The 24,745-nt window shown below is 35.6% G+C and overlaps 6 protein-coding genes across 6 annotated transcripts in view; 5 read left to right on the top strand and 1 right to left on the bottom strand.

Moving 5' to 3' along the window:
• LOC105459350 (tudor domain-containing protein 1-like) overlaps positions 1 to 6,151 on the top strand; it is a 9,145-nt gene extending 2,994 nt beyond the window's left edge. Inside the window, 13 exon segments of the mRNA XM_011705299.1 lie at positions 500 to 649; positions 720 to 852; positions 961 to 1,127; positions 1,662 to 3,119; positions 3,222 to 3,441; positions 3,538 to 3,732; positions 4,128 to 4,242; positions 4,322 to 4,518; positions 4,597 to 4,831; positions 5,123 to 5,286; positions 5,354 to 5,594; positions 5,674 to 5,825; positions 5,828 to 6,151. Coding sequence (XP_011703601.1) covers positions 500 to 649; positions 720 to 852; positions 961 to 1,127; positions 1,662 to 3,119; positions 3,222 to 3,441; positions 3,538 to 3,732; positions 4,128 to 4,242; positions 4,322 to 4,518; positions 4,597 to 4,831; positions 5,123 to 5,286; positions 5,354 to 5,594; positions 5,674 to 5,825; positions 5,828 to 5,854 — 3,454 coding nt within the window. The 3' untranslated portion in view covers positions 5,855 to 6,151.
• An 87-nt stretch (positions 6,152 to 6,238) lies between these two features.
• LOC105459352 (oxysterol-binding protein-related protein 11-like) lies at positions 6,239 to 8,303 on the top strand. The gene is made up of 3 exons (XM_011705301.1): positions 6,239 to 6,395; positions 6,498 to 6,827; positions 6,935 to 8,303. The coding sequence occupies exons 2-3, from the start codon at positions 6,596 to 6,598 to the stop codon at positions 7,285 to 7,287; spliced, it is 585 nt and encodes a 194-aa protein (XP_011703603.1). The 5' UTR covers positions 6,239 to 6,395; positions 6,498 to 6,595; the 3' UTR covers positions 7,288 to 8,303.
• A 104-nt stretch (positions 8,304 to 8,407) lies between these two features.
• Positions 8,408 to 11,613, top strand: LOC105459351. The gene is made up of 4 exons (XM_011705300.1): positions 8,408 to 8,976; positions 9,186 to 9,405; positions 9,738 to 10,595; positions 11,263 to 11,613. The coding sequence occupies exons 1-4, from the start codon at positions 8,729 to 8,731 to the stop codon at positions 11,506 to 11,508; spliced, it is 1,572 nt and encodes a 523-aa protein (XP_011703602.1). The 5' UTR covers positions 8,408 to 8,728; the 3' UTR covers positions 11,509 to 11,613.
• A 633-nt stretch (positions 11,614 to 12,246) lies between these two features.
• Positions 12,247 to 14,900, bottom strand: LOC105459353 (cellular tumor antigen p53). Its single transcript, XM_011705302.1, has 3 exons — positions 14,455 to 14,900; positions 14,123 to 14,330; positions 12,247 to 13,311 (listed from the first exon to the last, which is right to left on the bottom strand). Exons 1-3 carry the CDS (start codon positions 14,544 to 14,546, stop codon positions 12,571 to 12,573), a joined length of 1,041 nt encoding a protein of 346 aa, XP_011703604.1. The 5' UTR covers positions 14,547 to 14,900; the 3' UTR covers positions 12,247 to 12,570.
• Positions 14,901 to 15,272: 372 nt separating this feature from the next.
• LOC105459354 (negative elongation factor A) lies at positions 15,273 to 18,246 on the top strand. Its single transcript, XM_011705303.1, has 6 exons — positions 15,273 to 15,496; positions 15,891 to 16,323; positions 16,414 to 16,836; positions 16,914 to 17,122; positions 17,204 to 17,303; positions 17,380 to 18,246. The coding sequence occupies exons 1-6, from the start codon at positions 15,287 to 15,289 to the stop codon at positions 17,610 to 17,612; spliced, it is 1,608 nt and encodes a 535-aa protein (XP_011703605.1). The 5' UTR covers positions 15,273 to 15,286; the 3' UTR covers positions 17,613 to 18,246.
• Positions 18,247 to 18,584: 338 nt separating this feature from the next.
• On the top strand, positions 18,585 to 19,922 carry LOC105459356 (peroxiredoxin-like). The gene is made up of 3 exons (XM_011705304.1): positions 18,585 to 18,812; positions 18,978 to 19,201; positions 19,306 to 19,922. The coding sequence occupies exons 1-3, from the start codon at positions 18,768 to 18,770 to the stop codon at positions 19,763 to 19,765; spliced, it is 729 nt and encodes a 242-aa protein (XP_011703606.1). The 5' UTR covers positions 18,585 to 18,767; the 3' UTR covers positions 19,766 to 19,922.
• The last annotated feature ends 4,823 nt before the right edge of the window (positions 19,923 to 24,745 follow it).

A 24,745-nucleotide genomic window follows, 5' to 3' on the forward strand; every position in this document is an offset into this window, starting at 1 on the left:
AGTGCGTTGTAATTTTTGTCTTGTCACGGGTGAAAATTTAGCAGTCTCAAGCAGCGATCAAATTCTGCGTGAAACTGGAAAAATCTGGTTCCGACACATTAAAGATGTTGAGAATAGCTTATGGGAATATTTACTTTGTCTTCAGAATTTGATCGTAACGTTACTCAAAATACAGCACAGTCTTTGAATTTCCGTGACGAGGTACAAAAATTACAACGCACTTTGCTGACGGTATTGACTGTTAGAAAGGCTCAGAGGCAACTGAGAAGGGTCAGATTGTATACCTAACATATTGTACCAAAGGCCCCGTCCAATGGATTCACTCCCACAATTCTGATTAAGCCCCCAAAAAATAATCTTATTACTTTTGGAACAGACTATGTATATATATGTATATATATATATATATATATATATATATATATATAACAGAAAAAATATTTTTTTGCATATGTAAATATATAATATATATTATTATAACATATATATTTAATTTTAGTGAGAATATGGGTCATTCGTCACACAAACGTGTAATGCCACAAATAGTAGTACCACATAGTGTAGACCATGAATTACCTTCGTGTTCACATACAGCTAATGTTTTTGATGTTGATGAATCTTATAGCAATACCAATCAATTATGGACAAGGTAAATACAATTCAAAAGAAATACAATTGTTTAAATTTATTGTATTTTACATTGTTTCTTTTTATTTTAGAGGTGTCATAACTGTCACGCCAGATGGAAAAAGACATGTTTCTCTTGGACGTGGGTATACCTTATATTCATTTCCAGAACCATGTCCTGATATAGGAGAACGTATTTCCAAAATATGTGAACAAAGAAATAAAGTAAGAAATTATGCAAATATATAATTAATGTAACAGTTAAGAAAAATTATGTATTATGCATTTAGTATATATTTTATGTATTATTCCGTTGTTGCAATTATTTTACAGGGATTATATGAATATTCCGAAGACAAATTGAAAACTGCAGTACAAAACTGCTCTGTTTGTTCTACGAAAACAACAAAACATTGCGACAAATGTCGTACATACTATTGTAGCAGAGCTTGTCAATTGGAAGATTGGCCACAACATCAGGCTGAGTGTGACCGTATTCCGTAATTATATTTATATAATTAAACTACATATTTATATATAGTCTCTTAAGTTTATACGTTTATATATTCAGTAAAAGAAAATAAATTTTTCCATGCAAATCCTTGCCCATACTATGCTACGTTTTATTTTAAAAACACCGTTCGTACGACGATACAATTGTTTTTATTGCAATTAACTATTAATAGTAGAAAAGTATAGTAGTAAATAGTAGTAAAGTATTAATTTAGTAGATAATTAATAAAGACATTAAAAAGTAGATAAACATTAAAAATTATATTTATTTCATGAGAGGGAGGGAGAGAGAGAGAGAGAGAGAGAGAGACCTTTAATGATTGAGACTAGATTTTGATGCCTAATAATTCTGTGTGAATTTTAAAAACATTTTTCAGTTATGTGCATCAAGATCCAGCCTCGATCGTTAAAGGCTTTTCTCTCTTGTGTTATTTGTTTAATGGCTTAGTTGAATTTATTATTTAATTTCGATTTATTTTTGTTAATTGAAATTAAAATTTGGTTATATATTTTTTTCGCAGGGCATTAATAGATGGTATCTCCTTGCAAATTAATCAAGACGTAAATAAAATTAAAAAAACGTTGACTCCCAATGTTGAAACGGCTAAATCTAGCGATGTGAAACTGCGACGGCCCAATACATTTAATGTGTCGCAAGCAGAATGCTCGAATAATACAAGTGCAAATATCAACGAGCATAAGAGTAATACAATAGTTACACATAATTCTATCAATAATACTCAAGATAGAAGACATGTATCTGGTCAACGTGATAATAATAATGTATCTCAAAGTAAAATAGCAGACCAACTAGTAGCAAATGATACAAATACTAAAGAGTCTCCTCAACAACATCGATTTCGCAGATATAATAATACTAACGGGAGTACTGACCAATCAAGAAGAAATAACGGATGCTCTTCAGCAACTAGCTCCACTGACCAAAGTTATCATAATCGTAATTATAAAGATGATTCAAATAAGACTAGTCTCAAAGAAAGACCGGGTAATAGCAATGTAAGAGATAAAACTTTCAATAATGATAGAAACTATCCTCAAAGAAACGGATTCCCCAAAGAAAATAACAAAGGCTCTACTAGCTATAATGACAGAGAAAATACTAATAGACAAGGAACTGGTACTTCCAACGACACCTCAGTGAATGACGATGCGAATTTTTATAATACACACTTGTCAAAAAATAAATTTACAACCGTGGAAGTCATACTATCGCTAGGTAATAATGAATATTGGGTATTTAAATTAGAAGATAAAGATGCACGTACCAATTTAATGATAAAGTTGCAAGATATAAAAAATTCACCAAGTATGTCGCCGGTTATTGGTGAAACTTATGGTGCGGTATATGAAAATCTTTGGTATCGAGCTATGGTAACATCCTTGAATCCTACTAAGGTCCACTTTATTGATTTTGGTAACGATGAGACACTAAAACAAGATGCCGAGCTGAAAGATCTTGGAGATTTGAGTAATTTTCCTATACTTGCTAGAAAAATTCGTTTGACACCGGGCACAAGTGATAAGTACAGGAATCTACAAGAGGAAGATAAAATTTCCGTTAAAATGTTATCTGTCGATTCTGAAAACACGATAATAGTAGAAATAAAAGAAGAACAGTCCGCTGCAAAAGATACAACTTCGCATGCGACAGAAAGTGCTTCAAATAATGCAGCGAAAAAGTTTGTATCGCAAGAAAATTCTAAAGCATTATCAAGTAAAAGTACGAATATTTCCACAGTTCAAGTACCTCCTAGTGTCTTGGATGCTTTGGCTGATTTGTTGAAACAAAATGCAGCTTCCGAATTACAAATAAACGGTTTCATAGAATTTTGTGAAACTTCGCAAAAGAACGTTTACTACACGTCTTTGAATCCACAAGTTTATAATGATGAATGTGTGCAGATTTATGAAGTTATGCAAGAAGAATGCGAAAACATTAAAACATCTGCAGATTACAAGTGTGTATAGAATTTATAAAGATATACAAATTTTCAAGTATTTACTGAATATTATTAAGCATATATTATATTGAAATTGATAAAAAGTATTTCATTTTTTAGACCAAAAGCAGGAGACTTGGTTTGCGGAAAGATAAATGGTACCTGGTACAGAATATATATTTCACCGAGTCCTGAAACATCATCGAAATTGTCCTTCATTGCAATAGATGATGCAAGAAATGTATTAGTAGATCAAGTTTTGCCTTGTCCTGAAAAGTTTTTGAATATTTATGCCTTTGGAGTAATATGCGAAGTAAATCGATCCACCGAATTATTGCAAGTAGGTATCTTTTAAATATTTGGTATACATACAGATACGTATTATAGATATACAGATACAGATTTTTACTGTATTTCTTTGTTTCTATGTTACTAGGTGGGACAAGTATATGACTTTAGAGCAATCATGGATGAGAAGAGTCACAAACAAGAAAGTCTTAAAATCGAAATAATTGTAACTCCTGAAAATAACTCCAATCTTTTAAAACCTGAAATAATTCCAGCGGTTGTGAAGTCTTGGAAATCTTCATCAAATATTTTAATTCTGTCTGAATTAAAAAATGGATCTAAGGTTTGACATATTGCTCATTTTGCTTCAACGAACACAACTTAAAGATTTTTCAGAAAATAAGTTGGAATGTTTTTAAATAAGTTGAATCATTAACTTGTAATATTAATTGTATTTATAATATTAATATAATAATATAAATACTATATAATATAATATAAATTTTGAAATGTAATTTTGGTATAATAACTGATAGAGAAATAAATGTATGTTCTTTTAAAGTGTATTTTCTTTTTTTCCTCTGTTTTTATTTCTTTTTCTGCAAGTAACTAAAAATCACAATTTCTGTTGTAGCAAATGAGCAATATCTTAAATATCATTGTGTTTAATATCTTAGTATATTTATATTCCCAACGTGAATTGAAATTTTATTTCTTTTTTGTTAACTATGACTTCAGGTATGTCTTACAAGTTATCGAAATCATTACCATATGTTTGTACGCTCTCTAGAAGAAGATGCTATAGAACATTATAACAAGATTATGCAAGCTGTCGCACATTGTGCACAGACAGGTAAAACTGATTAAATAAGTAATAGGTGTATATATATTTTATGTATATACATATTTTTTTATTTTTTATTGGATTGCAGCACCATATTTCACTGAACCTCCAAATGAGACACAAATTATAATTGCGCCATACACTGATGGCAACAGTTATCGTGCTATGGTACATAAAATAATGCCGAATAATAAAGCTAGGGTAATATACGTTGATTTCGGCAATATATGCGAAATTGACATAAAAACTCTTAAAGTCCTACCATTAGGTTACCTTCCAAAAGAGGTATTGATTGACACGCTTGCCTGTCAAGACAATAAAATACATTATTTTTTATTAAGAAATCTATATATGCTTTTACAGGATCACAGCTGTGTGGCAAAAGTATACTTAAAAGATGTTCCTCGTGACATACCCACAAACCAAGACGTTGACATGTATCTTCGCAATTTAACAGGCAACGAAGTACCTCTAGTATGTACATTCGAGGGTTCTTCTAAGGATAAGGAAGTTCGTTTAACCACGCTTGCAGGAGAATGTGTTAATGACAAAATAAATGAATTGTTAATCCCGGGGTGGAAAAGACCAAATAGTGATGGTAATTAATCACAAATTATAATATTTGTTGAAAGTAATGCTGCATTTGTTTCTCATCACAATTTTTTTTTATATAAAAACTTCAAATGCATCATGCTGCGACTTGAGTCTATCTTTCAATGTCTCCATAATATGAAACACTTAAAATTTCAATGCATTACTTTCTCTATGTATTTTAATTACCTCAATTATTTTATTATACAATTATATATTATAAATTATACCATAGTATAATTTATAATATATATTTGTATATTTTACAAGAGTTATATTTATTATTTTTCTTATACAGATTATACTTGCTACATGATGAAGGATATCGAAGTGGCAAGTTTAGGACGCGTGAATGATACAGTGCAAGCACTGGTACTGTTTAAAGTACGGGGAGATCAATTCACGTTGGCTCCTTTAGATGTACAATTGGTAACCCATGTCTCTGAAGTGATGCCCGCAATGGTAAATAACGAAATGTTGATCACACACCATATATACAATAAGATAATACAATCTTATTTTATTGCAGTTGAAAGAATATTGTGAGACAACGGAATATTATATACCAAGAACCAATGAATTGTGTTTGGCATTGTTTGAGGAGGCATGGTATCGAGCAACGTGCCTCAATCCTAAGGAATCGAACACAACATCTACAATTCTCTTTATTGATTATGGTAATATTGAGTCAGTAAAGCATCAGAATATAAGGTTAATGCCCAAAGACTTCATTGAACCTGCAGCATTGGCGAATATGTGTACAATTGTCAGTAAGTATCAAAATTGTCTGTGTAAGTTAGAAGGATACGATAATTTTCATATTCAAACTTATCTTGTTCCTCGTTACAGATTTGGGACCGGTCAAAAATGGACAATATTCGGAAGCAATACGAAAAAAATTGGATGAGTTAACATCAAATTCCATTATCCAAATCAAAATCGTAAAATGCCACGAGGACGGAGTTTATGAAGTCGAGTTGCCAGACGTTCGCACCGCGCTTACATAAAACATGGTCTCATGTCTTTGTAAAAGTTTTTTAATTTACTTAGTTTTATGGATTATGTGATCTTGTTTAGAAATTAAGATCTTTTTTTTTTTAGTCTTAAGACATAATGACTCATTTATGTATTTTAAAGATTGACTTTTTTCATTTTATAATTTCAGTCTATTCTACTATTATCAAATTTTGTTTCTTAATTAACAATTTTATTTTTGTTAATTATGCTATATTTGCGAAGGCGTTACCTTATATTCTTTTTTGCTACGAATATTTAGGAATTAAGAAACTTTTGTATTTTCTTAATAAAAGAAATTAATTACAGCATATTTTTCCTGGAAATATTTTTCGCTTTTATATTAACGACTTTTTAAAAATAAGAATTGCATCTTTGTAAGGTGATACAAGATAATCTTATGTAATATTTTTATGTATCATGTATACTATTCTGATTTGCACGTGATCTCGCGTCATTTGGTTCTTGGTCATCCCGCATAAAGGAATCTTGAGTGGTAATATTAAATCGTTTGTGAGATGATTGAACGCCGAACTGGCCGCGAGTGAGACGACAGAGTATGTAATATACGTAATATGTAATTGCTGTGTATTTACATGGTGACGGAACTTTAACCTTTTTTTTTTTTCACGACAACCTAACCTTTCTGTGGATATCAGCTGAGCACGATATCACCCTCAACTCCGATGACATATCTCGCGCGAGATTTCTACCGTTCGTCAAGTAAGAGGCTTCCAAGAAGCGAGAGTGACAAACAATGAATGTGCAAACGAGGCATCCTTACGAGGGTTTGCTGCACAAATATACAAACGCCATGAAGGGCTGGCAATACCGTTGGTTCATCCTGAGCCCGGAGACTGGCGAGCTGCATTACTTCCTCAGCGAGTCCGAGAAGAATCAGAGACCGCGGTGTTCGATATATTTGGCAGGCGCCGTAATAGCCCCCAGTGACGAAGATTCGAACACGTTCACCGTGAATTCTGCTACTGGTAGATATCTGACTTGGATTAAATCTCATAGCTGATTTCTCTCTAATGGTTATGTGCGATGTTTTTGATACACAATCTAACTGTTGAGTTTTCGATATCCCTTTCAGGTGACATGATCAAACTGCGGGCCACAGACGCGCGAGCACGCCAGGAATGGGTGGACAAGCTACGGGCGGTTACAGAGATGTACACCAGGGCGATAGCCAGCAGTCATCCCCCGTTGCCACCGCGAGAACATTCTGGGAATTCCAGCAGGAATCCTGTCATCAAGCTGGAGGTATTGGACGCCTTTGCCAATTGCCAGGAGCAATTGAGGAAGGTGGAGAAGCACAATCTTGCCCTGGCACAATCCATCGAGAACTCAGATTTGCATCTGGACTCTGATCTCCTAGTTCTCAAAGCTATGGCGCACACTACTCTACATACACTGAGCCAATGTCTCAATATATTGTACCAGTAGGAAATTATTTTTTTTTTTACGCTTATCTATCAATATTAAGATTTTTTTATACCTACGAGTATGTAAGATTATCCTCTCTGTTGCGCAATGTTCATTTTATTTTGAACATTTATGTACTTATCCACGACCAGTGCTGGCTTCAGACGTAAACAGTCAAACGAGATTGATACCTCTTGCCATTATATCAATTTTTTTAGTAATTAAGTTATCGTTAAATAATTGATTTTAAATAATTAGTCAATTTTTATAAAACTAGTTTATTTTTTACATATTGCTAAAGGTTGAAACATCCTTATTGCTATTTTCATTCGTGGACTATAGTTTTTTTTTTAACTTGTTCCATTGAATTTTAATAGTAGATTCTTCAACACAAAAGTTAATTAGTTAAATTGATCGTACATTATGTATAAAAACTATATTTTTTATGTTAGAATTTTTCTACATTTGATCTTCCTACAATCGTATTATGGTTTAATTAAACAGTATGAGTAAATTCATCTCTGCAGTATATACAAGAACGATTGTCGTTTTGTTTGCCTTTTGAATCTGATCCTGCTAATGACAATCTCGGTGTATGATCTTCCATTGTACCAATGCCGAATAAGTGAAAATGTAAGATATATGTCACATATTAATTTTATTGGAATATTGTACAAAGTATGCATGTATGTACATATCTAGACTTTATTAAGCAAAATAATTATAATACATTCCCCTATACTTGTTTGTTTCACATGAAAACTGATTTTTTATAATGAAATGATGATAGTCAAGTACATAAAAAAAAATATTACATTTGTCTGCGTTATAACAATGTATTATAAAAGTTGCGTTAATACAATTATTAACGCAATCATATGGTATCATTTAATTTTTGTAAATTAAGTGATACCATGTGTATCCACTGTAAATTATTAAGAAACTTTAATTAAAATATTCTATTTCCACGTATTGCAAAGACTGCCATATATGTACGTATTATATAAATTAGAATATAATGAATATAATGGCTGTAACAAATGTATTTTTTTTTATTTAAAATATTTAAAAGGCGTATCGATATATTAGAGTAAGAGGGAAACGGCATACGTCTCATCGTGATATGACGTAAGATTCAATGTCAAGAGCGTGTAAATGGGTGAAGGTAAACAAGTAAGTGACTTTTCTCTTTCGCGCCAAGAGATCAGACGCGATCCAGTGCTTCCACAGCAGTCCTGCTTTGGTCAAGGTATCTCGAAGATCAAAATGAATTAACACGTATCGAGTGACAGATAAAATTAACGAATAATTTTTTTTTGCAAATTAATCTTTTATTATATGTATACAAAAAGAATTTCGAAATATTTCGAACGTTATATTCCTTTATTGTTAAGTAATTTTTATTTCTTTTATATATAATATTAATCATAAAAACAAAAATAATAATAAAGTGCGAAGGAATATGCCGCATTTCTCGCATCCTGAGGTTTTAACGGAAGCGATAGATGTGAAGATCATCACGTCTCTGCCCAAAGAAGATGTGAATTCACTTCCGCCTGGAAAGATGGTCCTTAAAATGCGGAAAGTCAACGTGGAATCGTATATGCATGGTAAATCTTGCGGATTTCATTTGACCAAATCGAAATGGGATCCGTATCCATGGGTCGGCTATGTCGAAAATAATAGTCCTGCTGACTTAGCAGGATTGAGGTGAGAGCTTTTACCTGATCTTAAAAATTACCGAATATATCGTGAAAGTAAATATTCCAATATATATTTAAAAATATTTTTTTTTTCTTTTAAATTATATATTCACGTAAGAGATACGTAATTTTATATTAAATTAAATGTAATATATTTTTTGGCGTAAACCAATTTAATATTTGATTCACATAAATTGTTTTCTTATGTTCCATCAGAGCGGGCGATTGTTTATTAGGCATTGATGACACCGATTTATTAGGGCTAAAGATCAAGGACATCGCTACTTTAATACGTAATGAGGAAGGTGTGCGAGATTTAAATTTTTTCATTTGGAGATGCATGCATCAAAAAGAGGAGCAGAATGATATTGGGCTAGCCCTAAAGGGTCCACTTCCGAATGTAGCCAGAAATCTTGCAAATGCATTATCAGGAACAGTGCGTATGCACTTCTAAAACTCAAAACTTTGGATCATTGATTTTTTTTTCTTATTCTTATAGATCATTTATTTAACACGGATTTAGTTCGGAATTAATTCCTATTATCAATCTTCTATCATTAGCAACAGAATTAACCACTTACTATTAATCCAGGAAGCTAATAATTAACAATTAATCTAAACTGTGAGCTGTAACATAAACATGGCTCTTTCCTCTCCGTTAAAGAATAGTAAACGTTTAATACATCAATTAAAAATAAAACTTTTTTTTTATCGAATAAAGTATCTAGGACGTTGTATCTATTTATTATAAAAATTTTTTCTTTTTAGGTCCATGCCTTGGAATGCCCAATTTGCTTGGAAAGCGCTGCGCCTCCAGTCTCGCAGTGTGTTCACGGCCACATCCTGTGTGTTGTCTGCAGGCCGAAGACGACACGTTGTCCGATCTGCAGAGTTCGGCTCGGCCAGGGCCGGTGTCTTCTCGCGGATAAATTGCATAGAACACTTCGCGATGCCTTTAATATAGATAACGCCGAGACGACAAACAAAACGCCTGTCACGACCAGCCGTTGTAACTTACGTGATCAATTGTTCGGTAAAAGTAGCAAGAGGCAAGAGGAGACTCCAATTGTGAACCGATCGAAGAACAATTGTGCTACACTGAAACCGAGACAATTCTTATTAGCCAGACTGCTGCTCGGGGGCAGAGAAAAGGCTGCTTCCGTGGACAATCTAATTCGCGTATCTGAAATGTCGGAAGAAACGGCGGCGATTCCCGATGGAGTGACGAATGTCAATAATTTATGCGTACGATTATCCCTGAATGATCGCACCAAGTCGGCCAGTACCGGCGAATTGTCGAGGGACAGCAAAGCTCGCAATGACGATTCTTCTTCGCAAATTGTCGAATCGTCCGCGGCGAATGTCAGTCAGCAATCACTGAGTTTGCCCCAGACGCCGATCTGGGGCGGCTCCACGGATTCCGTGTTCTGCGTACAACTAACATGTCCGCTTTTGCAATCTTGCAGAGAAGTAGTGACGCCTGACTCGCTGCTGGAACACATCAGAACTCACGCGGTGCCACAAGTCCATTTTTATTCTGGAAACGCAAGAATCCCGCTTCCGCTTCCTTTTGGACGCCACGCTTTTTACATATTCCACCACGAAAACAATATGTTTTTCTTTCAGGTATGACATTTTTAACACGAAACAATTTTGTCTCACATTTGTGTGAAAATGATATTTTTCATTCTTTATTTTAATCTTTTATGAAGTCTGTGCAAAAAAATCGATAAGAGATAATAAAAATTCGATTCAAAGTTCGTATCATTCCGTAATCGTTTTAATATCAATTTTTATATCAGTTTTTATATCAATTATACTGTTGGTATAAAAAAAAGAGTATCTCTTATATTTTTTAAATAATAATTTATTGGGATTAAATATTGTTCTAAACATATAGTTTTCCGTATCTTTATCCAGCACATTCAATTACAATTTATCAATCTTAATATGAATCTTAAAAATATTCGTATAAATTGATATAAAAATTTAGATAAAAAAATGAATCATTTTTTCTCGACGTAATTTGTATAGAAACGGAACAAGATAAGATAAAGAATAATTCGAATGTACGAGATAATGTGATATGAACCGAGATTCGATTATTTTTATCTGACATTATTCAACGATATCGAGACCTACTCCACAAAATAGTCCGGATATTTTGAAAAGAAATCATAATATTATATAAGTTGTCATTATCTTGAAAAATACTTTGTGTTTTACATAGTTGACGAAAAAAATGTGCGAAACATCTATACTAGCAGATATATAAAGATCATATTTTTTACAGTACGGAGAGGAAATGGCATGGATGACATATCCCGCCAAGATGGCACATTCAAGTACATGGGAATGGACATTGCATGCTTGGGATGATAATGGTACAGAAGTACAATTGCGGAGACACGTAGCGAGCCTCGAGGATTCTGCGATACTGTCTTCGCAGCATATTGCCCTACTGCCAAACGCATTATTGTTGAAGACCATTGAAATACAAATATCGGAATATGGAGCACACGACAGATTGTACATGTGAAGAGAGACACTATCTGCTACATTTTAACAAATTTATTATTCGTAATTAACGCATATTAAATGCATATTAAAAGGATTAATCAAAAACCTATTATGAAAAAAGTAACAAAAGTGTTTATTTTTCATTGATGTGAGACAATTTAACACGTGACAATATATCGTAATAATATGCTAATTTTCTTAGATATAAGGTGTAAGTATTTGTCGGTGACCGAAAGTCTTAATTCATGAACGTATACTAACAACATTACATGCGGAGTATTTAAAAATATGTTATAATAAGGAACTTATTTCTAAAAAAGCTAAGTAACACAAGTTGGTAAAAAACTAATAAAAGTATCGCTTAAAATAAAAGATGCTCGTTTTATACAGGGTGTCCCAAAATTGGCGCATTCGGAGTACAGAACGTGATACTTTGTGCTAAAAGGAACAACTTTTTCCTTTAGCAAATTTTGATCTGACAAGTAATTTTGGCAGGAGAGCTGGTTAAAGTTAACGAATAATCGCTCTTGTTCATGCCGCGCTCAAGGCCGGCGCGCGCTCCTCCCTTGTTCCTAATCCTTGGCTTGAGCGCCGCATGGACAAGAGCGATTATTCGTTAACTTTAACCAGCTCTCCTGCCAAAATTACTTATCAGATCAAAATTTGCTAAAGGAAAAAGTTGTTCCTTTTAGCACAAAGTATAACGTTCTGTACTCCGAATGCGCCAATTTTGGGACACCCTGTATATTGTAAGGACGTTTACTTAAGAGATAATATGTATTGATATTAGCTTAATTAACTTAATAGTATTCATAATACTTAATCGTTAGTAAACATTAAACATGAATATTTAAATCGTATAGTAAAATCATGTGATATGCATACTTATAAGATGAAAGACTAATTAATAAAAATCACATGGCATGCATACTTATAAGATGAAAAACTAATTAATAAAAATTAATTAATAAACAAAACATTTATGACAAAAAGATTTTTAATCTATTAAAACTTACAATCTATTTCTTTTTGTAAAATGAAAAACGTGATATAAAAAAAGAGAATTTAAAATTTAAAGTCATTAATGATTCAAAGGCACTTTACGCGATATTTCATCCATATACGGCTTGAAAACTTCATGCTGACCGGTTCTCGCCGCTTGACCGGCCATAACATCATATGCGTGTTTGTACACCGACAAATAATTTTCTTTACCAACAACATCTAGCACGACTTTATAAACATGAGTGTCGCAGGACGATATTTTTTTGCCTGATGTTAAAGCAAGCTCTCGTTTGACAGATATTGATTGTTCCAGATCTGCCTCGCCTTTTTGTTTGTCGCGTTTGGGACAACTACATATCCTAAGTCCCAATGTTTGACGTGCTAAAACCTGCTTTCTTTCATCCTCTAACGTGAATACTAGCTCAGTCTCTCTACGATTCATACCGGATGTACAGCTATTTTTGCAAAAAAACTTAAAGCACATTGGCACATATTGCGAGCCGGCCTCAGGTGTACAAAGTGGCGTTAAAACCGAAAGATGTTCATTTTCCTCTTCGTAAATACTCGAGGCGTGATTAACACAGTGGACTACATGTTTTATCCTTTCTGGTAACATATTTTGATTAATATAGTTAGTCGGTGCAACATGATTGGGGCACCGTTTTACTGGATCGTTTTTATGTTGTTCGTATACATAAGCTAATCTTGTACGCAAAAATAATTTTCCAAAGATATTCGATTTCCACTGCTCCCATGAGAAACGTAATGGCAGGGTTTTTTCCATTTTAATATACGCCTTATTTAGTGATGGAGAAAACTATATGTAAAAAAAAAAATATAACAAACTTATAAAGTTATTATTATTACTATGTAAAATGTTAATTAAGAGAATTATATGTATCACAGATTACAACATATAAAATTTTAGTTCATAAAATAGTTTAATTTATACTAAAAAGAAAGTCATGCACACTTATGATATACATTTAGCACCAATCTATCTACTACACAAAAAATCTATACCCTGCAATATACAAATCTGCTTAAACATGATTCTAATATAGACAGATCACTTTTAATAATCTTTTAAATGAAAGTTCAAACAATCAAGTCTAAGCAGATTTATAAGGCCTGTTCTACATGTAGTTGAACTAATTGTACACTTAAAATGAAAGATATACATTTGAAATTTGGCAAAAACCAGATAGAAATTTTTAGTGCAGTTCAGTGCAGTGACAAAGAACAGGCTTATACTTTGGTACAGCATACAATTAATGGTTAGACAATAAAAGCATTTTCAAGCGAGATCTCTTACTTTCATCTTTCTTTTTATCATCTTTAGCTTCTCACAATTTCATGAGTAAGATGATACAAAAATTGTTTGTATGAAATATCCCACACAAAAATATATGAACAGGATATTAAAAATTAATTGTATCTACCATCAAGAGGCAGAATTTATCTGCAAGTAGGTACATGTTACTCAATAGTAAATGTCTAACTCATAAAATAAAAAGACCCAAGTGCAGTTTAAAAGATATTTCAATTTCTCTACATAACACTATGTTATAAATCGACTTAATGCACATTTTGAATCATACAGGAAGAGTATGTATGTGTTTGCTTACCACCCAATCCTGTCCACCACCGTCTCCAAATGTGTACTGGAAATGTAATTGATCATCACTACATTGGGTTTCATATATGTCGTATTGATAATCGTCGATTTGTATCTTCAACTTTTTTTCCATAGGTACACCTGCGGCACTGGACTGGTTAATATTATATTTTTCTTCAAAATCTTCATTTATATCGGGCATAGGAAGCTGTCCTCCACTTTGAGAAAACAAATGAATAAAAAATTTAGATAAAATTGAGATTCTTTCATTGTGTGAAAGAATACATTCGTGATACAGAATCGTGAATATGCGAGCGACAGGATTAAGTAAAAATTACTTACAACGTGGCCTCTATGTCCTTATATATTTCCTCGTCTATTATTGCAGATTCCTGCGAGTCAGAAACGACATTGGTCGTGGTCGCACCCAACATGTTTGCAATTTTCAGTGAAAAACGATACGTAAACCGTGTAAATCGAGATGAACAGCATAAAACCGCGTATCTGATAAAATCAACACGACATACAATCGACACCGGCTACTAGCTACTACCGGCTATTAAACGTAGGTCACGTATGGTCACGTAGGCGGTAGGACTGGACACTGAACGTGCTTTGTTTTGCTTTGTTTCGTTGGTCGATCCGTCGAGAACGATAGTGTGCATATATACGTTTCGAAATACACTATATTGAAAATATATAATTCACGTCACGCATCCTATAGACTTCCAAGAATGGCTGCGTTTCATTTCGCATATTCACTGTCGTCTGTCAGTGCTGAAAGTTTGTAACATGTGCACTTGTGTGCACTGATCGCTATACACGGAACGCACCCTAATGTGATAGGAATGTCACATTGTGATTGGTTCTATTCATTTGTTTGTCCATCTCTAGCTTACTACTGAACTACTCAATTAATTTAATTCGAATATTTATAAAATGTTATTTTAGGAAGACTAAATTGTAACTGGAAAGAGATTAACAGTAAGTTAAACCGAGGTTAAAGTTAATTTTACATTTGTGGAACTTACGATCCGACCTACGATATCTATGTATTGTAGAACGGGCCTAAAGATTGAACGTGTAAAATGCGCGCGCACGTGCTTCGTGGCGGGAACCGCACGTGGCGCACTACGGTGAGGTACGGCACGCGGCGGAAGCAAACGACTCCAATATGGCGAACGTGAGGGACAGTGATACGTCGTTGTGGCTGCATAACAAGCTCGGTACGTCGAACGATAGCTGGACCGGCAGCTCGATTTGCTCGCAACTCAATGCCGAGGTATTACGGAACATCAAGGATTGTTTTCCCGATCTGCAGACGCAGGTCAAGCTCAAGCTACTCCTATCGTTCTTCCACATACCCAGACGCAATGTTGAAGAGGTAAGCATTCACGTTTATCCTGATATCCTCGAATCTTCAACGAGTATTGTCCCCTTCCCCCCCGAAATATAATCGCTCTCTGCGAGAGTGAAATTAATAATAAATTTACATTTTTCATAGGCATTTGCCTATTTATGCGCCATCCATTTGATTTTTCTTCAACTATGTTTTTGAAATGCTTAGTATAAGAACTACGTAGGATTAATATTTACAAACACTCTACGATTGTTCCATTTGTTAAGTTGAAAAAATTATAATGTCTATGAGATTTATATCACAATTAGACTTTTCTGAACACCTTGCGAAAAAATCTTGTAACAGGCGAGAATTTCTTTCATTTGTTTTACATTAGTTCTTATTTTACTATAATTTCATCATTTGAACTTGTTGACAGTGGCGTGTGGAACTCGAGGAAATCATTGAGGTTGCAGCTGTGGACAGCGAGTTGTGGGTATCAATGCTATCCGAAGCGATGAAAACTTTCCCATCGACTGGTTCTTTAAATACGGACATCGCTGATCTGGATGAGCATAGGCCAATTTTCGGCGACTTAGTCAATGATTTGAAGAAAATTCTGAAAAAACAGAATGATCCTGCTATGCTTCCCTTAGAGTGTCATTATCTCAATAAGAATGCATTGGCGTCGGTGGTAGGTCAGCAACCCACGCAAGTCAAACATTTCACTCTCAAGAGGAAACCAAAAAGTGTAGCTTTGAGAGCAGAATTACTTCAAAAAAGTACCGACGCCGCTAGTAATCTGAAGAAGAGCACAGCTCCCACTGTACCAGTGAGGAGCAGAGGAATGCCGAGGAAAATGACTGATACAAGTGAGTATAAATTTGTAAATGTACTTATTACGATAGTTCTTCGTGTTATTCTTGCGATATACTGCATTGCATATACTTGAAACTTTTCAGCACCTTTGAAGGGAATTCCAAGCAGAGTTCCAACGAGCGGTTTTCGGTCGCCGTCGCTCACAAACACTCCTATGTCCAATAGAACGTCGGTCAGCAGTAGAATTCGAAAGGATGGCGGTATTAAATTGCTTGATATTAACGAACAGCCTCTTGGATACGCACAAGCGAAGAAAAGGAGAAAGATGTTGGAGATGGAGGAGCAGCAGAAAAAAGTTGCGGAAGCACAAGCGGCCGCTGCGGCAGCGGCGGCTTCAGCGACTTCACCGGTCGCGGAAACCCCGACGACTCCGGAGTACGCGCAAGGGTTGGCCTCGATAAATCCTCCTGCTACGCCCGTCGCACCAGCTGTAGCAGTTACAGCGCAATCCTATACCGCACCTAGCACGCCAAGCAGTATTTCGGTTACGACCACACAGCAAACACGTAAGACCGGCTGCCTAGATACCTAATGATCGTGTTGTTTCGTTCGGATTTTGATTAAGTATTTTGTTGTTACACAGCTACTACGTTAACTACTACCACCACCACCACCACCACCACAACGCCTGCTACTGTACTAGCAGTGGCTGCACCGACCGTGATAACACCTGTGGAAACCATGCCGGTCGCCGTGCAAACAGTCAAACCGGCTCAGACAGTCACGCAGATTCGCATACAGACAGCGCAACCTAATGCGGCAGCTAATCCAAGAAAAGGCCTATCTCTTACGGTAAGTTTAATTTAATTTAATTGAGTATGATTTGCTGTAAATATTATAGAATTCTCACTGTTTATTGTTGTCGGATTACAGCGAGAACAAATGTTGGAAGCGCAAGAAATGTTTAGAACTGCAAATAAAGTAACGCGACCCGAGAAGGCCCTTATCTTAGGTTTTATGGCTGGTTCTAGAGGTATATATATTTTTCACGTGTGTATCTTTTTCTATTATAAATTATTTTTCAATACTATCGTTTGTTTCGTTTGCAGATAATCCTTGTCCAAAATTGGGCAATATAGTCACAGTGATGCTCTCGGAAAATATAGAAGAGGTAACACAGTCGGACGGAACAACCGTTCCGATGTTGGTCGAAACTCATTTCCAAATGAATTACACGAATGGTGAATGGAAGAGGATAAAGAAAAATCGGCGTATCGTGACGGAGGAATCTACATCAACGTCTACTCCCGTGCAGAACGCGACCGCCACGGCTTCCAATTGAAAAAATTTGTTCAAATTGCTATAATATAGGATCCACATGTATATGAAATATCGTTTTGTCGTTATTAGAGAATAACATTGTGATTATACGTTTTCTTGTGAATTGATAAAGATGTTACTAAATTAACAATAATTCGATTCACGTTTCATATAAAATCTAATAAGAATCGTTAAATAATGACTTTCAAATGTCGAATTTTCATTTCTGAATAACTGGCTTCTTCGTTTTCTCGCATCAGTTATAATCTATAAGCCTTGATAATTTTTATATTTGAGATTTTTTTAGTTAATGAAAATTTAATCTTATCATTTATCTGCTTTCCTAGTATCATTGTTTAATAAAGTTTTCTCTTAATACACATTTATACATATAAGTAATGTATATGATTATAAGAGTACGTATTATTTTGAAATTATATATAATTTGATAGGAATAATACACAATGTGTGAATAGTCAAATGTTTGTTTAATAGTACTATTATATTGAAATCTAAATATCATCTACAGTATATGAAAACAAATATATATATATATATTTTAATAAGATTGAACATAAGACTTCTATAATATTGTTACTTGAATAAACATATGATTACATTTGTGTGTGTTGCTTATAAACATTTTTTGCAATTTACTATTGTATTTTACTGTCATGTTATCACTTTTTGACTTTTAACAATTTTACACATATGATAATTTAAAAATTAAAATAATTTTCATTTTAAGGATTTGATCAGAGATAATTATAGTTTATTCAAATCGATGCAAAGTACTATAATTATTTTATTTGCTTTGAGCGCTATCAAGCTTTTTTTTTAATTTCATAATTATTTCTACGAGATTACATTGTGTTGTATTTGTTATTTCAAAATTTATTGTAATACTTATTTTGCGCACTATTTGTAGAATTTGTCTTTAGTTTTTACGTTACACATACCTATACACACATACGACACACGGTTTGCACTTACATCATCTCAAAGTGTTTCCTAACATAACCTTTCATTCCGGATCTGCCGCTTGCGGAGTTCGCGTGTCGGGGTGAGAGAGGTTGGCGAAATTTCTTGCGTATCTCTAATCCTCAGTTCTACGATTCTGCGAGTTTTGCAAATAATTGTAAAGCGAATTTAAAGTCTGTTATCTGTTTTTAAAAAAATGTTTCGATTACTCACTTCGCTGCGCGCACGAGGTGGAACGCTGGTAAGCGCTAATGACTTATAGTTGTGTATCCTGTCATACGTTTCGGTTAAGCTCGAATATTTTGCCGACTCATTGCATGCAAATATGATTAATTCTGGATTGTATTAACATCTCGGTACAAACAGACGTACGATCATCGTCTCATCAATCTGAGCATGTTTGCAGATTGCCACTGCAACCAGTTCGCTGGCGAGAACTGACAACACATCGCTGGCGAGAGGTGTCCGTAATTTCACAGTGAGCTCAAAATTGTTCAACGATGGGCCGCAAATTCAGAAACCCGCTCCGGATTTCTCCGGTACCGCGGTCGTTAAAGGTGACTTCAAGCAAATCAAGTTGAGCGATTATAAAGGGAAATACGTCGTTCTGTTTTTCTACCCGTTAGATTTGTACGTAATTTTGTGTCGATTATCATTTATGTACACCTAATGTAACTACAATATTCAATTTTTATAATTATAAATAATTATAAATATATATTTTTCCTTTGCAGTACGTTTGTCTGCCCGACGGAGATAATCGCATTTAGTGAACAGATCTCAGAGTTCGAAGCTCTGAATACACAAGTGATCGGAGTGTCGACAGATTCGCACTTTAGCCACTTGGCATGGATTAACACCCCGAGGAAGCAAGGTGGCCTTGGAGGAGATTTGGGCTATCCCCTTTTGAGTGATTTCAACAAGGCCATAGCGAACAAGTACAACGTTTTGTTGCAAGATGCGGGAATTGCTCTCAGAGGTCTTTTCATCATAGACACAAAGGGAGTTCTTCGACAGTTTTGCGTCAACGATCTCCCGGTTGGCAGAAGCGTCGAAGAGACATTGAGATTGATCAAGGCTTTCCAGTTTGTCGAGAAGCATGGTGAGGTATGTCCTGCAAACTGGCAGCCAAATTCCAAAACTATCAAACCAAATCCGAAAGATAGCAAACAATATTTTGAATCGGTTAATTAAGCATGCATTTAGGGCTTTTTTTCAAGGGATATATACAGCTTAATAGATTATAATGTAATATAGCTAAAAATAACTACGTCACAATGTAGTATAATATAATTCTAATATAATAAGATCGATAATTGATTATATAAAATAAATAAAAAAGGGAAAAGTATATATCTTTTATTTTAAAACAACATAATATTTACGTTTTTATACGTATATCACACTTATGTGATTTTACGTAAAATCTTAAGAGTGTAAAAAAAATGTGTGTGCATGCCTGCTTGACCGATACAGATAATTTACAGAGGAGAAAGGTGTATTGGTTAATTTGCTTATTTTTCTGAATGGAAAATAACTCGTGGAATATTTTGCATTTCTTGGATTTTTTTTCCGTTTTTCATCGCAGTTAATAAAAAAATACGCGGGATATAAATATATATTTTACGCTTTACGCAGATTGACGTACATTAATAATTTTTTTATTCAGAGAACTGTACGAATATATATAACGAATATAATATAGATAACTCTACGTATAATTTAAAATTAGTAGGAGGTATTTTTATTTTAATTCAACTTTTGTATACAATAGAAAATGTTCAAGGCAATTAGTAAATTCTTTTAGCGATTATTCAATTCACGCCAAAATGCGATAACGCAGTATTTGAGCAATTAAAATTGGTTGCTAAAATTACTTCAAAATATGAGAGAGGAGGGAGAAAGAGAAAAGGGGAGAGCAGGATGTGAATGTGTGTGTGTGTGTTTTTGTGCGGATGCCATAAGATAATTAGAATGCGTGCAACGTAAGGTAGATGACGGAATTAAAAGCCGTTACAATATCAGGTAGGTATAAGCTGGCGCACGTTGTTGGCGGAGGCTGCTGCTTCTAAAGGCTGCTCATGATAAATTTAGTAGAGTGAGCTTATTATTTCGCGAAGAGAGAGGATATACCCGCGTCGGGGCTATGAAGTCTCGGGGAACGCCCTTGAGGAAGGAGGATGAAGTAAGCAGAGAGAGAGACACAGAGAGAGAGAGAGAGAGAGAGAGAGAGAGAGAGAGAGATGAGATGAGATGAGATGAGATGAAAGCCGTGGTTCTCGGGAAAGCGATGAGCCTGGGACGCGTCGCGAGAGTGCCGAAAGATCGCGAGAGGGAGAAAAACCGAAAAGCGACGCCTGAGATAAACGGCTCATCCTTCGTTCCTCCCTACGCGTCATCCCCACGCCAAATCCAATCCCGGTTCGTCACCCCCGCGCGCGCATGAGAATCTCAAGACTAATCACATTCACGTCTCACGGCACCGTCGTGAGTCAACAAGTCGTATGTCGCATCGGCGCGGCCTAGTTATCGTTTAACAAAATATAACTAAAATGGAAGGAAGAGTATATCGATGAAAATGGGACTTCTCACATTCATTTGTTTGTATTATTTTTGGAGAGTATTCTCATGCGGGCAATCAGGTTTTGGTAGAAATGTTGAATGATAAAGAGTAAACTGATATAATTTATATTGTGTACAATATGTGTCTTTGTATTACATAATTTGCGCTGTATAAAGCAAAATTTGCGAAACATTGGTGGGAAGCGCTTGCTTTACGATTTCATTAGTGTTTATTTCGAAAGTATATTATTTCAAATGGATAATATTATCTTCAGTTTCACTGAAATAACTCTCTTTGTATTCCGGTAGCCACACGGTACAAGATTGCAAGCGTAATCGTTCAATTCACTATTATATTTTGCCGATTAAGTGATCAGATTATATCGGCATTGTATTGCCAAGTCTAATCGAGGGATTTCTTGTCCACTGCCCTCGGTTTATAGTCCTTCCATTGTGGGACAATCGAGCGCGTAACAGTAAGGTTTCGGGTCTTAATTGCGCTAGCGACGGTACCTTAAACGATATATTTTAGTGAGCGCTATACAAATTTTTATTTTTACCAAAGATTATGTTGCATTTGCAACGATGGCTAAATCCGTTAGATTAAAATCCATTAGATTAGAATTGATCCACACTTAAGATCTTAAAGAAGATCTCACAGTAAAATTACTAAACACTAACATTCGTAATAAGAAAACTTTTAGGAAAAGCAAAGTGTGTTCGTGCTCTCAATTCAGATTATTTAAGTATATTTACGCTAATATTGTTATTGATAATAACGATTGTCGTTCTCGTCGATTTCTTTTGCCTCCAAAGAATCCCTATTGCCAACACGTTGGGCACGTCTTTAGCATTTTAAGCATGATAGAGAATCTGCGTCGTTTGAATATAACTCATTCCAAGTTCTCCTTCCCCCGTCCCCCGCTTCCCGCTCTCGCCCGGCCTCTTCAAGACGCCTAATAACCTTCCTACGCGACTGCTCGCGAAAGGAACATTTTCTTAAAGGAGCATTCAGGGCGCGCCTTGATGACGGCTATAGGTGGATATTATAGTAGCGGGGCTTACCCTTGGTGGTTTGCTACTTCCAGGAGGGAGTAAGATGAGTAAAGGAGGAGCGGAACTCGTACGGGGTACGGGGGTTCGTGGCGAGGAGACACGACGAAAGGGGAGGAAAAACGGGTAGCGGGATCAGAGGGGGAATGCACGGAAGGGTGACAGAAGGGTGGAGCGCGGGGTGGGCAGAGGGGCCGGAGGCGTGCATCCATCCATATCCATCCCGGGGTGGCTACCGGGACTTTGATTACTTGTTTTAATCTTCCGACTGCCGACTGGGCGAGCATCTGTCACTCAAAATCCGTAATTGCGCGCGGAAGCCGCCCCTTCTCTCGCCGGTCCGTCGAGAGCCACGATTCTGCCTCCCCGCGTATTGCTATTACTTCCTTATTGGTGTCGTTTAGCACTCTCGTTCAACCGCGAACCGCGCCGATCGCGCGAGCTGCGCTGTGGTAATCACGATGCTGCCTGCAGTCAGGTCGAATTTAAAGCCGGAGCTTTCCGATTTTGTACGGAGATCTTTTAGTCGAGCGCAACCCTTGCGTAATGCGCGGCGATAAAAACGCCCGTTATGTTTTTCTCCCGATTTGTTTCGATTGTTCTACGCGTTCGACGTATTTAAACGTATTTAACAATATTTATTTTTATAATTTACTTAACGTAAAAGAAAATTGGAAACGTAAAGTAGAGACATTTGCGCAAGCTACAATAATATATTTTATGAAGAGAACTTTTTTTACTTATTTTTTCTGTTGTACTCAGCCCATTTAAGGCTTGCCATTGAGTGGTTTGAAAAGATAAGAAGACAAAAAAAGCATTTGCCGGCCCTTGATTTGAATACAAACAAGCAGTTACACTCCCGCAACGTGCTGGTATTGAATAGTTAGGGATGAGTATTAAACGAACACAAACCCCTTAGCGTGTCCGTCCCCGACAATCTATCACCTCGTGTATATAATACACAGCCACCGCTGGTTGCTCATCAGTTTGATGAAAAGATATTCCCGACACGCCATCGCGTTATGCAAATGCTTTAATTGTAGGAAATTCTATGAGCAGAGGCCAATTATGTCTGACTGCGCACTAACGTTAATCCTCGACCGCTACAATGGCGGGGATCAAATAGGATCTTGGTTGCGATATTGTCCAACACATTTCGCCGTTTTTCATTTCAAAACTTTTATTAATTAGACTTAAAAAAATGTAATTTTCCTCCACTTTGAATAGATTATTAATTTAATTTCTTTAATAGTAGTCTTTAATCGCGTAATATTGTCTAAATTCATTTCGTCGTTTTTTGTTTATTAACTTTTATTAATTTGGAAAAAAATGTAGTATTTATTTCACTTTAAATAAATGATTAATTTTTTCTTTAGAAATAAGTAGAGTTGAATATAATTTTTAATTTCTTTAAAAAGGTATTGTTTAATCGCGTCTACTTTATTCGAATTTGTTTTATTTGTTCGCGTCGCATGCTTAAATTCATTCGGATTCCTCAGGGTTAATCGATATACTGTAGCCTCTATTACATCTTCAGATAATATTCCCGCAGACGTACGATCGCGTAATCTCGACCATCCCAATCATTTTAAGCGAGAAATAAGACGCAGGTCGAGCGACGCGCGCGGTCTTTCGATAGGATTTCTAATATTGCTACTGCTGCTGCTGCTGCTCCTCTAATTGTCGAAGTCATTCGTCCTCTTCAAAAGGAACAGATGCACCAAGCTGTATTGAAGAACGAGTCTATCAGGGACCCAGGGGGGTCCCCGGTGCCCGTCTCTTGGGGTTATTTTCAGTCGATTATCCCCAGAACACCGGGGTCAACGTTGTGCTTTAGAAAGTGAAAGCGCAAGAGAGCAGACGAGTCTATTAGCGCGGAGAAAGGCCGCGCATTTGCGTATACGCCAGTCTCTTTTCGTGAATTAATTTCAATGCCGAGGAAATATTACGCAGACCGTCCCCAGTTCCCTCTCTTCCGCGCTCTCTTTTGTCTCTCGTCATATGCGTTCTCTTTTTTTTTTGACATTTTGTAAAGGCTGTATCATGTGTATCATGTATTACAATTTTATAAATTGAACATATCTGATATGAGAGATAACAAAGAAAGCAATTTTCAAAGAAAAAATTTTAAAACAATATCAGTACGTGAAGAAGAGGAGTAAAAACATTATGGCGAAATGTTGAACTTTGTAACCACATATATCAAGGATCTTGATGCGTGCTCGGGGATCATCGCGCGTTGACCGCTACGCTATAACGTTTCATGTAGCACGTCGTTAGGAATATTCAAAAGGGCTGCTACTTCAATTAAGGGACTCGGTTTAACACGAAAGAAAGAACCGCATATCGCATGTGTGCGGTGGAGGTGGAGCGGTTGTATCTTATCTCACGTTTAATCACCATGGGCTGACCCCAACTCTGACGACGCTCCTAAAGCTGCAGTAATTACTTAGATGGACGCTTCGAAATCTTTGGAGGATCTGTGTGTGAAACGTGAAAAACAATCGGTCGATGATCTCTCTCGACGCGACGATTACATTTAAACTCTTTCTGAGCGTT

Source organism: Wasmannia auropunctata, unplaced genomic scaffold (genome assembly GCF_000956235.1).
Source record: "Wasmannia auropunctata unplaced genomic scaffold, wasmannia.A_1.0 LD334196.1, whole genome shotgun sequence".
NCBI classification, from domain to species: domain Eukaryota; kingdom Metazoa; phylum Arthropoda; class Insecta; order Hymenoptera; family Formicidae; genus Wasmannia; species Wasmannia auropunctata.

Bases quoted from the DNA above. Each gene is read 5' to 3' on its own strand.
- LOC105459351 (XM_011705300.1), top strand. From the start codon at position 8,729: ATGCCGCATTTCTCGCATCCTGAGGTTTTAACGGAAGCGATAGATGTG. The intron at 8,977-9,185 runs GTGAGAGCTTTT...ATGTTCCATCAG, and splicing joins GCTGACTTAGCAGGATTGAG to AGCGGGCGATTGTTTATTAG. The intron at 10,596-11,262 runs GTATGACATTTT...TATTTTTTACAG, and splicing joins ACAATATGTTTTTCTTTCAG to TACGGAGAGGAAATGGCATG.
- LOC105459356 (XM_011705304.1), top strand. From the start codon at position 18,768: ATGTTTCGATTACTCACTTCGCTGCGCGCACGAGGTGGAACGCTG. The intron at 18,813-18,977 runs GTAAGCGCTAAT...GCATGTTTGCAG, and splicing joins GCGCACGAGGTGGAACGCTG to ATTGCCACTGCAACCAGTTC. The intron at 19,202-19,305 runs GTACGTAATTTT...TTTCCTTTGCAG, and splicing joins TTTTTCTACCCGTTAGATTT to TACGTTTGTCTGCCCGACGG.
- LOC105459354 (XM_011705303.1), top strand. From the start codon at position 15,287: ATGGCGAACGTGAGGGACAGTGATACGTCGTTGTGGCTGCATAACAAG. The intron at 15,497-15,890 runs GTAAGCATTCAC...ACTTGTTGACAG, and splicing joins CCAGACGCAATGTTGAAGAG to TGGCGTGTGGAACTCGAGGA. The intron at 17,123-17,203 runs GTAAGTTTAATT...GTCGGATTACAG, and splicing joins GAAAAGGCCTATCTCTTACG to CGAGAACAAATGTTGGAAGC.
- LOC105459352 (XM_011705301.1), top strand. From the start codon at position 6,596: ATGAATGTGCAAACGAGGCATCCTTACGAGGGTTTGCTGCACAAATAT. The intron at 6,828-6,934 runs GTAGATATCTGA...TATCCCTTTCAG, and splicing joins CACCGTGAATTCTGCTACTG to GTGACATGATCAAACTGCGG.
- LOC105459353 (XM_011705302.1), bottom strand. From the start codon at position 14,546: ATGTTGGGTGCGACCACGACCAATGTCGTTTCTGACTCGCAGGAATCT. The intron at 14,331-14,454 runs GTAAGTAATTTT...GTTTTCTCAAAG, and splicing joins AAGGACATAGAGGCCACGTT to TGGAGGACAGCTTCCTATGC. The intron at 13,312-14,122 runs GTAAGCAAACAC...TTTTACATATAG, and splicing joins GTGGTGGACAGGATTGGGTG to TTTTCTCCATCACTAAATAA.